The sequence below is a fragment of the Nansenia antarctica genome (genome assembly GCF_963989245.1).
Source record: "Nansenia antarctica genome assembly, chromosome: 2".
In the NCBI taxonomy this organism is placed as follows: Eukaryota; Metazoa; Chordata; class Actinopteri; order Argentiniformes; family Microstomatidae; genus Nansenia; species Nansenia antarctica.
In genome coordinates, this window is record NC_137675.1 from 46103406 (window position 1) to 46116626 (window position 13221).

At 43.2% G+C, this 13221-nt stretch overlaps 1 protein-coding gene across 1 annotated transcript; it reads left to right on the forward strand.

Annotated features, from left to right (window-relative positions):
• Positions 1 to 1787: 1787 nt before the first annotated feature.
• Positions 1788 to 13036, forward strand: mmp25a (matrix metallopeptidase 25a; the record flags this gene model as incomplete). The annotated part of the gene is made up of 5 exons (XM_080523044.1): positions 1788 to 1929; positions 3107 to 3220; positions 3992 to 4082; positions 4342 to 4514; positions 12912 to 13036. The coding sequence occupies 5 exons, from the start codon at positions 1788 to 1790 to the stop codon at positions 13034 to 13036; spliced, it is 645 nt and encodes a 214-aa protein (XP_080379170.1).
• Between the last annotated feature and the right edge of the window lie 185 nt (positions 13037 to 13221).

A 13221-nucleotide genomic window follows, 5' to 3' on the forward strand; every position in this document is an offset into this window, starting at 1 on the left:
TGCAGTACAGTACCATACTGTAAATATGGCAAATCTTTACTGTAACACTACTTTACACTACAATACAGTAAATCTGTGCTGCAGTAAACTGTAAGTCTAAATGTAAAATGTAAAAAGTGACAAGTTCTTGTCCCACTGTAAGCTTCATGTATGACACAATGACAGTAGTGCAGTGCAGATTTAGTGCTGAATTACTGTCCAATATACACACCTGTTGTCCCAACGAAATGTTTGAATAATTGAATTTACAGTGGTTCTCCCAACATTTGGCTGCACCCTTTGACCAGCCTCAGCCATTGTGAGGCCATGATTGACAACATGGTCCACAATTGTAGCCCTAATTTCATCAGGAATCTGCCTATGTACTTGGCCTCTTCTTCCTCTTCCCCTGTTTTGTCCCCTCCCCGCATCCTCGCCCCTCTTCCACAAAGCTGACCTCCCATTTCTGTGTCACAGTATTGTCGAAATGGTACACACTATGTCCTGCTCGGTTCATATATGCTTGCCAATTGAGGGTTCATGGGATTCAGCTCTGAGTGACTGTGGAGAAGTGGCTTATCATTGGTTACAATTAATGCCTCACACACTCCTCATCAGTGAAAGCTGAAGTTCACCCGAAAGAAATTGTTTTTTCAGGAAAAAACTATAAAGAAATGTATAAAATTTGCTTGACAAATTTTTACAACTTGTTCAACATTTTTGTATGTAATGACTCAAGCAATGAAATGAGGACTATTAGTTGTATAGGGAATGACTATTCATCATTCATAAGTATAGTTCATTTTGACTGACATGACATAAGCAAATGATAATGTTATAAAACAGCAGAGAATTGTATGAAAGCAATTGATGCATGTCCAAAAGCATTTGCAATTTTTTGGAAGGAATGAGAAACTGCTACTATGATGTGCACAAATGACTAAATGTTGTGGAGGTTGAACTAACAGTTATGAGAATTTTAATTCTGATCAGAGAAATGCACCAAAGCAATTGAGAAAAACTGTAACCTGGAAAGAAAAGTGATCATAGTGAAGCTTCCTGTTGACTAATTTCACATGTTTGAGATTTGAAGAGTGACACTCAGACACGTAGCTAGGAAGGTGATGATAGCGCTGACTACTCAATTCTCCTATTAAACTATGACCCTTTACTTTGATGCAGAGACTGATGTCTGGTTGATAAAAGAAGTTAATGATTAGTACAGTAGTGAAAAATAACTTAACTGTATATCCGACAGCATAATTTTAACTTTTTTTGAAGTTAAATGCAGGAATTAGTGTGGAAACATAAAGCAAGTCCCCCGTGTGTCTCTCTGCATTTCCTCTCTTCCCATGTCGTTATTTTTCTGTTCCACATCGATCCACATCTCATCTTTCTCTCTCTTAGACTGATTAACGCATTTTGTCCCTCCAATGTTGCCGTAGCCTCTGTCCACGTTTAATAAGGGATTGACTCAGATTAACAACAGACAGATTGACATAATCTGTTTGAGCCACTGACATCAACGGTGTGTGTGAGTGTGTGGATAATCATACAACCACACTGGCTCTGTACACTCTACTACACCGCTGACCGACAGAGACAGAGTCCTAAAGGAATAAAGACACCTGCAAGGGAGAGCATGCCAAATGGAGAAAGAGGAAGAATCCACACCGGGGAGTAGTGAAGAGGAGCTGGATGAAATGTCAGACAGTGAGACACAGAAAGAGGAAAAAGGCAAGCAAGAGGATGAGAGAGACGTAGAGGAGGAGGAGGAGGAGGAGGAGGGTACAGAGGGAGGGGAAGACATGGCGGCCCTTCAGGGCATGGAGGAGTGGAACGGGTTCATCTCAGGGGGCGCAGAGACGGAGCCAGTAGTGGTGGCAGAACTAAAGCCGGGCGACCCGGTCACCCCTCAACATGTCCTGAGGCTGCGCCGATACACCAAGGGTGAGTCGGTTTGGATGGAAGTCACTTCTTTGGTCTTGGTCTTCATCTTGGACCAGTTTACCCTGAACCCAAATACTGAGTGAAATTGGGGGTTCAGCGTGCAAAAATGACCTCAGATCAGTCTCTGACTTCACTGTGAGGTAGCAATGGGTGTTTATCACCACTCAGAAGTAGTTCTGATGTGTCACTGTCAATGGGTGACCAGCTGCAGTAGCATAGATGGTAGCACCTTATATTCATGAATTCATTCATGAATGTATTGTAATCTTTGTTGAGTAAGAACCATCAGTGTGCATGTGTGTGTGTGTGTGTGTGTGTGTGTGTGTGTGTGCGTGCGTTTATGTGTGTGTGTGTGTGTGTGTGTGTGTGTGTGTGTGTGTGTGTGTGCGTGCGTGTGTGTGTGTGTGTGTGTGTGTGTGTGTGTGTGTGTGTGTGTGTGCGTGTCTGTTACACTGAGTAGGAGATTTTAAACTCAGCCGGGTGGCATTGTCTGATCCTCAATGACACTAATTAAAACTCAGGATAAGCCATGACTACAGGTCTCCATGACTACAGGTCTCCATGACTACAGGTCTCTATGACTACAGGTCTCCATGACTACAGGTCTCCATGACTACAGGTCTCCATGACTACAGGCCTCTATGACTACAGGTCTCTATGACTACAGGTCTCCATGACTACAGGTCTCTATGACTACAGGCCTTAATGACTACAGGTCTCTATGACTACATGTCTCCATGACTACAGGTCTCTATGACTACAGGTCTCTATGACTACAGGTCTCCATGACTACAGGTCTCTATGACTACAGGTCTCCATGACTACAGGTCTCTATGACTACAGGTCTCTATGACTACAGGTCTCTATGACTACAGGTCTCCATGACTACAGGTCTCTGTGACTACAGGTATCCATGACTACAGGTCTCTGTGACTACAGGTCTCCATGACTACAGGTCTCTATGACTACAGGTATCCATGACTACAGGCCTCCATGACTACAGGCCTCCATGACTACAGGTCTCTATGACTACAGGCCTAATAAAAGACTACAATTTGTTGTACAACTCTACTGTAACACACACACACACACACACAGCTGACACATTTTGGGATCTAGGAGCTACTGTTTAGTTATTAGTTATTAGTTATCTTACTATTTATTTCATGTTTTGCAGAATACCTGTGTTCCCCAACAGACAACGTCTACAACATAAGCTTCTCTCGCTTCAAAATCAGAGACTTGGAGAGTGGAGCCGTTATTGTCGATATCAAGAAACACTGCCAAACAGGTGTGTGTGTGTGTGTGTGTGTGTGTGTGTGTGTGTGTGTGTGTGTGTGTGTGTGTGTGTGTGTGTGTGCGTGTGTGTGTGTTCAATGATCAAAATGCCCTTTTGAACCTAGACTGACGTCTTGTGGCTATAATGATTTTAAATGAATTCAGAATATATGAAAATAAATGTCAGTCCAACTCTGATGCTTCTTGTTTCAATGATCCTGTCAGCTTAACTGACTGTATTACATACATCAGCTTTAATGTTTATTTGAACTTCCTCAATCTTTATGTCGATCTGTCCCACCTCATTGTCACACACTGCTCTCTTTTCTCTCTCCTCATTCTTATCGCCTTGTCTCACTTGCAGTCCTAACCCTAACCCATCCCTAACCCTAACCCCCTTCTGTTTACTTTGATCAATTGTACTGCTCTGTACTCACCACTAGGTGGTAGTGCAGTCACTGTGTCTCACTTGTAACATCATGAATGGAGGGGAAAGAGGATATTTTTGTGACTCAGCTACCTTCACTAATCTCCAAACCTATGATTATCAGGTGTGCTAGTGCTTGGATAAGCAGGCTCTGAAAACCGACAGACCATGTTCCCATTCGAATGAATGTCGTCTTTTTATGACCATATATGGTTATTAATTAGCTATATGATGTTATGTAGCCTACGGTTTGCATATCCTCAAGTGAAAATGAAATAAGCTCTCTCTCTCTCTCTCTCTCTCACTTTCTTCCTTGTTGCCCCCCCCCCTCGCCCTCTCTCGCCCTCTCTACCTCAGAATTTCAAGATGTGATGGAATTGGATCCCGGGAGATTTATACGGTATCGTTTCTCCCCTGCATTTCTGACCATGAGGGAGATAGGGGCCATGTAAGTCAAAAAGATATTGGCTTTTATGTCCGGAAAATGAACTGTGTGTGTATGTGTGTGTGTGTGTGTGTGTGTGTGTGTGTGTGTGTGTGTGTGTGTGTGTGTGTGCGTGCGTGCGTGGGTGCGTGTGTGGTTGTGTGTGCGTGCGTGCGTGTGTGTGTGTGTGTGTGTGTGTGTGTGTGTGTGTGTGTGTGTATAGAATCCATGCACTGTATGTGTCGTTGTGTTCCTAACAGTGATCTGACGTGGTTTCTCTCAGGCTGGAGTTTACAGTGGGCAGCAGAGGAGTTAATCGCTTCCGGCTGATCGAGAGGCACTACTTCAGAAACCTCCTCCTCAAAACCTTTGATTTTGAGATCGGCTTCTGCATCCCTTACAGCAAGAACACCTGCGAACATCTCTACTGTCTACCTGACCTGGACTCAAAAACAGGTGCTTTTAAATACACACACTCGCACACAGACACACACAAACACACACACACACACACACACACACACACACACACACATACTCGCACACATATAAAACATACACACACACACACACACACTCGCATACACACAAAACATACACACACACACACACACACACACACACAGTTAAGTTAAAAGAGTTAAATCAATCATACACACACACACACACACACACACACACACACACACACACACACACACAGAAACATTCACTCACTCACTCCAAATAATCTGCTTGTCTGTAACACATGCTAATATGCACTTTACCCACTGTACATTATTGGTTTCTAAACTGTTGAATTAGAATTTTGATACACCTCCTGAATTGGCTCAAATTAAATGGTATTGATTAGGGATGCACCGATACCGATACCAGGGGCCTCATTTATAAAAAAAAAAGTACTTGAGCGTCATCTTTGACTTTCACGTAAGCACATTTTTCTAAACGGACGTAAGCATTATTTATAAAACGGGCTGAGATGGTTTAAAGTTGCGTACGTGCTTCCTTCTATAAATACCAAATATACTTGGAATTGAACGCAGGTGAATGAGGTTTGTATTAACGCCCTGAGATAGAGGCTCAATTATAGCGGCTGAATTAAGACAAGTGCTATAGGATAGGCGTTCGTCTGGAAGCGGGAGAGGGCAGAGAAGAGTGGCTTCTCGGTAAGTTGCGTTTGTAACGTTTGATCATGACAACTAACCAGGCAAATGCTTATACTCAGTAGGCTACTCAAGTTGTAAAAGAAAATCAGGGGAGATGGTGGATTTTATCATATGAGGACAATTTTAGCATCCCCTCAGCGTCAGTGACTTCAGTGTCAGTAAAAATGTCATTGCATGTGTGCGTGCCCCCCTCGCACCTTGAAATATCAGTAATACCACGTTCATTGATAAATGACATAACGTATGGAAAGAGGGGAGGGCAGTTTTAGAAGGGGGACGATTTTGACTGTTTTCATCCCGCCTCAACTCGAGTGCTGCTTATACTGTAATAATATAATGGTCTTATTCTTATCAGGTGACATTGAAAACATGATTGCGAACTCCCTTTGCGAACTCCCAGACACCGGAGAAACTCCAGTATAATTTAGCGCGTGGCCGGGCAAGGTCCGTTGTGGAGCGCACTAGGCATGTTGAAGGGGAGATAGACAGCTCCGGAGGGATAGGAAGACTGAAATACAATCATAAACATCAGTTCCCTTTAAATCTCGAATTAAACTCATTTTCTCGGCAGATAACAACATCGTTAATTTTATTACGAGCCACTTAAACTTCGCATGAATTACAGTAACGTTTTTCCAGTGCGGCTCACATGCCTGTAATAACTCCGCATAACCAGTAGGTAATGTGCATAAGCAAATTAATACTCATAGTAAGGGCATTTTACCAGATATTTGACCAATCTGCGAAGTAAATCGTTACCAAGAAATTTCTTCACCAATGTGTTTCTAAAGGTGTGTAATAACATGTCCTAAAAGGTTGAAATTCAACTCCTGTGGGAAACCTCATAAAAAAACTGCTCAAAGTTGGGGTACCGATAACCGATTTTCGAAAATTCGAAAATGCTTAAATTGGACTTGAGTAACTTTTGAGGGGTCAAACTAGGCATTTTTCATGAAATGTAAGTACTGGAAGTATTACTAGGCCTGGTACTTAATGGGACTTAGTCTGTGGACACTAGAGTCTAAGCTCCAGGGCAGGGAGGCTGGTAGGTAGAGTGGCTGAGTAAGAGGCTCTGAGACTGGGCCTAGTGTTGTAGGACATGTGTTGTAGTACTGGTCCTGCCAGTACTACTAGTAACTAAAAAAGTTTTTAGGATACCAGGGATGCATTCTTCTGGAAGTCGGCACTTAGACCGGGCACTATAGGGTAGGTCATAGGCTCTGGAGGTCAGAGCTGCAGAGGAGGGTTGCATGGTAGACAGCTAGGCCCATGGAGGTCACTCCTAATCGGACTGGCAGTGTATCACATAGGCTCTGGAGGTCAGAGCTCCAGAGGAGGGTTGAATGGTAGACAGCTAGGCCCAGTGAGGTCACTCCTAATCAGACTGGCAGTGTATCACATAGGCTCTGGAGGTCAGAGCTCCTGAGGAGGGTTGAATGGTAGACAGCTAGGCCCAGTGAGGTCACTCCTAATCGGACTGGCAGTGTATCACATAGGCTCTGGAGGTCAGAGCTCCAGAAGAGGGGTGACTGGTACACAGCTAGGCCCAGTGATGGCTCTCCTAATCGGACTGGCAGTGTATCACATAGGTCCTGGAGGTCAGAGCTCCAGAAGAGGGGTGACTGGTAGACAGCTAGGCCCAGTGTGGGCTCTCCTAATCGGACTGGCAGTGTATCACATAGAGCCTGGATGTCAGAGCTCCAGAAGAGGGGTGACTGGTAGACATCCAGGCCCAGTGAGGGCTCTCCTAATCGGACTGGCAGTGTATCACATAGAGCCTGGAGGTCAGCGCTCCTGAAGAGGGGTGACTGGTAGACAGCTAGGCCCAGTGAGGGCTCTCCTAATCGGACTGGCAGTGTATCACATAGAGCCTGGAGGTCAGAGCTCCTGAGGAGGGTTGAATGGTAGACAGCTAGGCCCAGTGAGGTCACTCCTAATCGGACTGGCAGTGTATCACATAGGCTCTGGAGGTCAGAGCTCCAGAAGAGGGGTGACTGGTACACAGCTAGGCCCAGTGATGGCTCTCCTAATCGGACTGGCAGTGTATCACATAGGTCCTGGAGGTCAGAGCTCCAGAAGAGGGGTGACTGGTAGACAGCTAGGCCCAGTGAGGGCTCTCCTAATCGGACTGGCAGTGTATCACATATAGCCTGGAGGTCAGACCTCCAGAAGAGGGGTGACTGGTAGACAGCTAGGCCCAGTGAGGGCTCTCCTAATCGGACTGGCAGTGTATCACATAGAGCCTGGAGGTCAGCGCTCCAGAAGAGGGGTGACTGGTAGACAGCTAGGCCCAGTGAGGGCTCTCCTAATCGGACTGGCAGTGTATCACATAGAGCCTGGATGTCAGAGCTCCAGAAGAGGGGTGACTGGTAGACATCTAGGCCCAGTGAGGTCACTCCTAATCGGACTGGCAGTGTATCACATAGCCTGGAGGTCAGAGCTCCAGAAGAGGGGTGACTGGTAGACAGCAAGGCCCAGTGAGGGCTCTCCTAATCGGACTGGCAGTGTATCACATAGTACCTGGAGGTCAGAGCTCCAGGAGAGGGGTGACTGGTAGACAGCTAGGCCCAGTGAGGTTACTCCTAATCGGACTGATAGTGTATGACATAGGCCCTGGAGGTCAGAGCACCAGAAGAGGGGTGACTGGTAGACAGCTAGGCCCAGTGAGGGCTCTCCTACTCGGCCTGGTAGTGCAGGAGCTGAGGCCCTGGAGGTCATGTGACCTCCAGCATAGGGCCACAGGCCTAGTCACAGCACCCGGAAGGTGTGTTGTCTCTGGGCTGTGTGTCTAGCTGAACACCTCTGGTAGTCCTTGGTACATCTCATGTTGGTACATCTCTTCCACAATGGGAAGCTATTCAGCTTCACTTTCATCTCCCTTTTTTTAGGCCTCCATAACAGGTAAGTTACTGCCCAGCAGAGTGTCTCTCTAAAAAAAAAGGGTGTGGCAGTTTCTCTACCAGGAAGTGGTCTTGGTGACAAATAAATGCTTGCAATCAACTCAGAATCATGAAAAATGCCTAGTTTGACCCCTCAAAAGTTACTCAAGTCCAATTTAAGCATTTTCGAATTTTCAAAAATCGGTTATCGGTACCCCAACTTTGAGCAGTTTTTTATGAGGTTTCCCACAGAAGTTGAATTTCAACCTTTTAGTACATGTTATTACACACCTTTAGAAACACATTGGTGAAGAACATTTTTGGTAACGATTTACTTCGCAGATTTTCATGTTTCCCTTACTATCAACGTAGAGCTACGATCGTTTCCACGGTCAAATTGACTCACGTTGAAATTGTATAAATCACTACGTTGACGTGGTTTTCTACGTACGACACGGGTAAGATCAAAATTTGATCCAAGCACGTTCTATAAATGAGGCCCCAGTACTCATACTCGTACCCGATACTGTGCTCATGACCTCGTAAAACTACTCTGATTACAACCACTCCCAATACCACTTTGCGGTAACGTAACCTCTCAAAGCTGGTAGGCAGAGGAGGAACAATGTCAGGAGTTTGGAGATATCGTAGGTGACAGGGTCATATGTGACAGGGGGCCTCATTTATAGAACGTGCTTAGATCGAATTTTGATCTTACCCGTGTTTGTATTTCAGTCTTTCTTTATATCCCTCAGACAGACAGTACATAATATATAATAATATTATATATATTATGTATATTATGTACTGTCTGTATTATATTATATTATAGCACTTGGCTTCATTCAGCCGCTATAATTGAGCCGCTATCACAGGGCGTTAATACAAACCTCATTCACCTGCGTTCAATTCCAAGTATGTTTGGTATTTATAGAATGAAGCACGTACGCAAGTTGAAATCATCTCAGCTCGTTTTATAAATGATGCTTACGACGGTTTAGAAAAATGTGCTTACGTCAAAGTCAAAGATGACGTTCAAGTACTTTTTTATGAATGAGGCCCAGGGTCTGGTTAAAAAGTCTGCAAGTCTGGCAACATAATTTTTCTGTTTTTTCCAGATCATGAAAGGGTAGATTGTACCCTTGATATGTCATAGATTGAAATCTGAAACAAGTTGAAGAAGTCATGGATATTTGAATGTTGATACCCTCTAAATCGCTGAGCTGAGATATCCAGCCTCAAAGTATTCAGAGACGTTTTTCACAGAGGTAATGGGTGGGAACAATAGCTGGTTAACTCCACCCCAACCAGCAAGTATATCTAAATTTCGGCGGAGAAGCAATGCCAGCATCCTCTCTCGACAAGCATTTTTTTCAATACAATGCAATTCAATACAATAATAGAATGGTAAAAAATAATAATGTTGTGTCCGTGTGTATGCATTTATCATTATAGTCCATAAAGCATCTAGTGGACTTCGGTGTACGTAGTTCCTTCCCATCCCATCTGGGCATCAAAGCTGTAATAAAAAAAGAAGACAGTACATTTAAAATGATTGCCCACTGTTACCAACACACCACTTTTACAAAATACTACTATGCTGATAAAATATAATTGCTTATACTTGCTTATACAATGACAATGACAAATACCTGAAGTGCTGGTGACTCATCAAGGTGTCATATCTCAGAACCTCTCACCTCGTCATTCTGTAACACAAATGTCAGGTCAGAGGTGTGGACACTTCTCTAGTGTAGGTTTTCCATAGACGACAGTGTACTGTTGTTGTACTGTAAGAAGTAGGCCATTGAAATCATTTCAATCCACAGTATTATTCTACAGCAAATCAATGAATTTATCAGTATTATTCTACAGCAAATCAATGAATTTATCATTATTTTTGATTCCACACAACATTACCGTTCATTACAAAAGCATTTACCTTTTCTATAATGTATTATATCTCATTATATCTTGTTATATAACAAAGGCGCTTTCTCCAACAGCGTGTTTGTATACTGGATTCTGATTGGCTAGCAACAGTGGTATATCCCAACAACCTTCCGTTCAGACCGCATTTCCAGTATCAATGCGCCTCCCAATCAATCTGATTAAGAACACCTGTGCTGACCTACAATGCAATCGGCTTCGCCTCGTGCCACAACCCTGTACCAGTGGTAAATGAGTCCACAACCCCCTTCCTCTCATGGTAAATTGCTTCCATCTCTGCCAAGTCTCACGCTTTGGCCGTGAGACACACGCATATCAACCAGTTCACACTCTCACACGTTACACCTCAAATTTCTCACGCAGAGAAATAACAATTGTTTTGCAGGACTTTTATTTTTGAAATTCCTTGAAAGAAAGCTACCGGACATGAGTTTCGTGGCATCTTTCTGCACGCGCGTTAACTTGAGTCTGCAATCGAAGCGGGAGGCGAGCGCTGATGGAAGAATCTGTGTTCACGCGAGCTGCATGTAAGAACGTAGCAAGTATGTGCATACAACATCGTATCTGGTAGCCTACTGGTACTTTCAAACCGCAAGTTGTTTCATCCGGTAACATAAGTTACTGGTTTATTTTCTCAAGCTTACGTCTTCTTTTTCGGGTGATGGAGGAGAGATTGGCAGTGAAATTCCAGATAAAATCCATGATGGGGCTTTGCTCATCATCCTCCGTCCTCATGTCACACTCATGTCTTTCCCCCTCCATTAATCTTCTGTTATTCAACACGAGTGTGAAAAAGGATTGTATCCTTTGTCTCAGAGACACTATGGCATACAGTTTCTTAAATAGGCCTACTCACTTAATTTGGGTGAGATGATAGGCCAACGTTGCAACTTTACAGTTTTGGTAACTGTTTTTTTGTTTCTCTACTGTAACATAACCAGGTACATTAATAATAACATTATACATTAATTACAATTTACAATACAAATACAACAATTGGGGGTCCCTAAGATCAACCGCCAAGGCCTCATTCTGACCCAGGAAAAACCCTGGTATGTACTGTATAACATGATAGTCATCTATGAGCAATGCACTGTTTATAAGATGATGACCAAAGGTCTTTCTGCTGCTGACCATGGGGCTGGGTCCTGTTGATGGTGCCCGATTTTCTTTTAGACTCTGTTGGCTACTGTATTTGTTTATTAAGATTTCATAAATATGATATATTGTCTGAATTTGTCTTGTTTTATCAAATGTTCCAATTATTTTCATTGGGTGGGAGAGAGGACTGCCAAAACCTGCACAGTTTTGGGTCGCTCCACCGCCAAAACATCTCACTCCAAACTTTTGGTGAAACGTGGCAGCCCTGCTTACTCACAAAACAACACATAACTGTTTGGCTATCCTAAGTAAATCCTAAGTAAATAACACAAAATCCTAGTAAACAACACATGTAACTCACTAAAACTTACCCAAGAACACAGCAGAAGGTCTGTCTGCAGACGACTGTGCCATGAATAGTGACGATCAGTGAATCGTCAAGTCCCGAAAACAACCCAAACCTTTTATTTAATTTTGGATTGTTTTCAGTTTTTCTCATTCACTGTATCGTCTGCCTTTCTGCTTTGTACTCAGGTGAGTTTTAGGCTGTATTTACACCACAGGTCGAAGGGACACAATTCAGATTTTTTGCTCACATGTGGCACAGATCGGATATGCAACGTGTAGGTGTAAGCAGTAAAAAAGCACATTGAATCTGATATTCTCAGATGGATCAGATTCAGGCCTCAATCTCAAGCCGGCTCAATCAGATACAAATCGGATATGTGTCATTTCGACTGCGGTCTAAGCAGGCAGGTCGCATATAACGCTCAATTCTGATTTGCACGTCATTGAAAATACGACGGTCTCTGAATTTTGATGACATTTGACGTGAGTTTCACCCTGTCAAGTTGAATTTATTCCAGTCAGAAAGTGAGGATCAGTTGATGAAAATAAAACATGTTTTCAAAGTCATTGTTAGAACTGTAATGGTATTATTAAGTACTTGTATTGGTACTCGGTATCGTCAAGTACCCAAATGTAAGTAGTTGTACTTGTACTTGGTCTGAAGAAAAGCGGTATCGGTGCAACCCTCCCTCAAAGTGACACAGCATCATTAGGGCCTTTTTTGCCCCCTTTTTTGCCCCCTTAATCAATGCCAAATGTTTTTCTCATACAAAAGACTCATATTAATGGCAACATCTCTAGTCACACCGCTTTAGGTCTATAGGCTAACATAGTCTCATATAAATAGCATACAGATACAATAATAAACCCAGGCTGCACTGATATGCTTATTAATTGAGAATGTGTTGGACAACGTAGAAGGAAGTTCTGAATTCAAGTATTTACAGTTAAAATAACTAAACAAATGGCGACCTCCAGTTGCCCTGGTATGCTCAATCAATGAGTAAACAATTGGCAACAGCATCTGAAAATGAAAACTGTAACATCTCAGTCGCAGCTGCATGCTTCATAATTGGATGATAATTGGTAGTCCTACTATAGCCAAGGACATTAATGTCACAAGAGGTATTTATTTATGGGTTCAATTGTGCATCTTTCCTTATCCGGCTGCTGGTGCCAACAGGTCGACTCATTGGCCAATATTGGAAAAATAATAATAATGTAAAATGACGTTGTGAGACCTGACGAGAATATGGCCCCAATGTGGATACATATCGGTTTGGACAAGTGTAAAAAGGGCCTAAAAATCATTACAATCAATACACAAACATCTACTGTCAGCTAACCTAGTTCAGTTTCATGACATCTAATGCCTGTATCCCCCGGCCTGTGTTCTCTTCTGTTGACAGTGGAGGAGATGATCGCCAACCCATTTGAGACACGCTCGGACAGCTTCTACTTTGCCAACAACAACCTCATCATGCACCACAAAGCAGAGTATTCCTTCAGTGAGCCAGGAGAAGGCCCTGGGTAGGCCAAGGAGGTCTTCCTAACCATTAAAGGAGTCCATCAATACAACTTTATTTATATAGCACATTTCGTACATGAACGCAATGCAATGCACTTAAAAAAAAAAGATAAACACAGTTAATATAAGACACATATGGCAAAACATTTGGTATAGACTTACAGTACATCAAGAGTGCACTTGCCCACTAC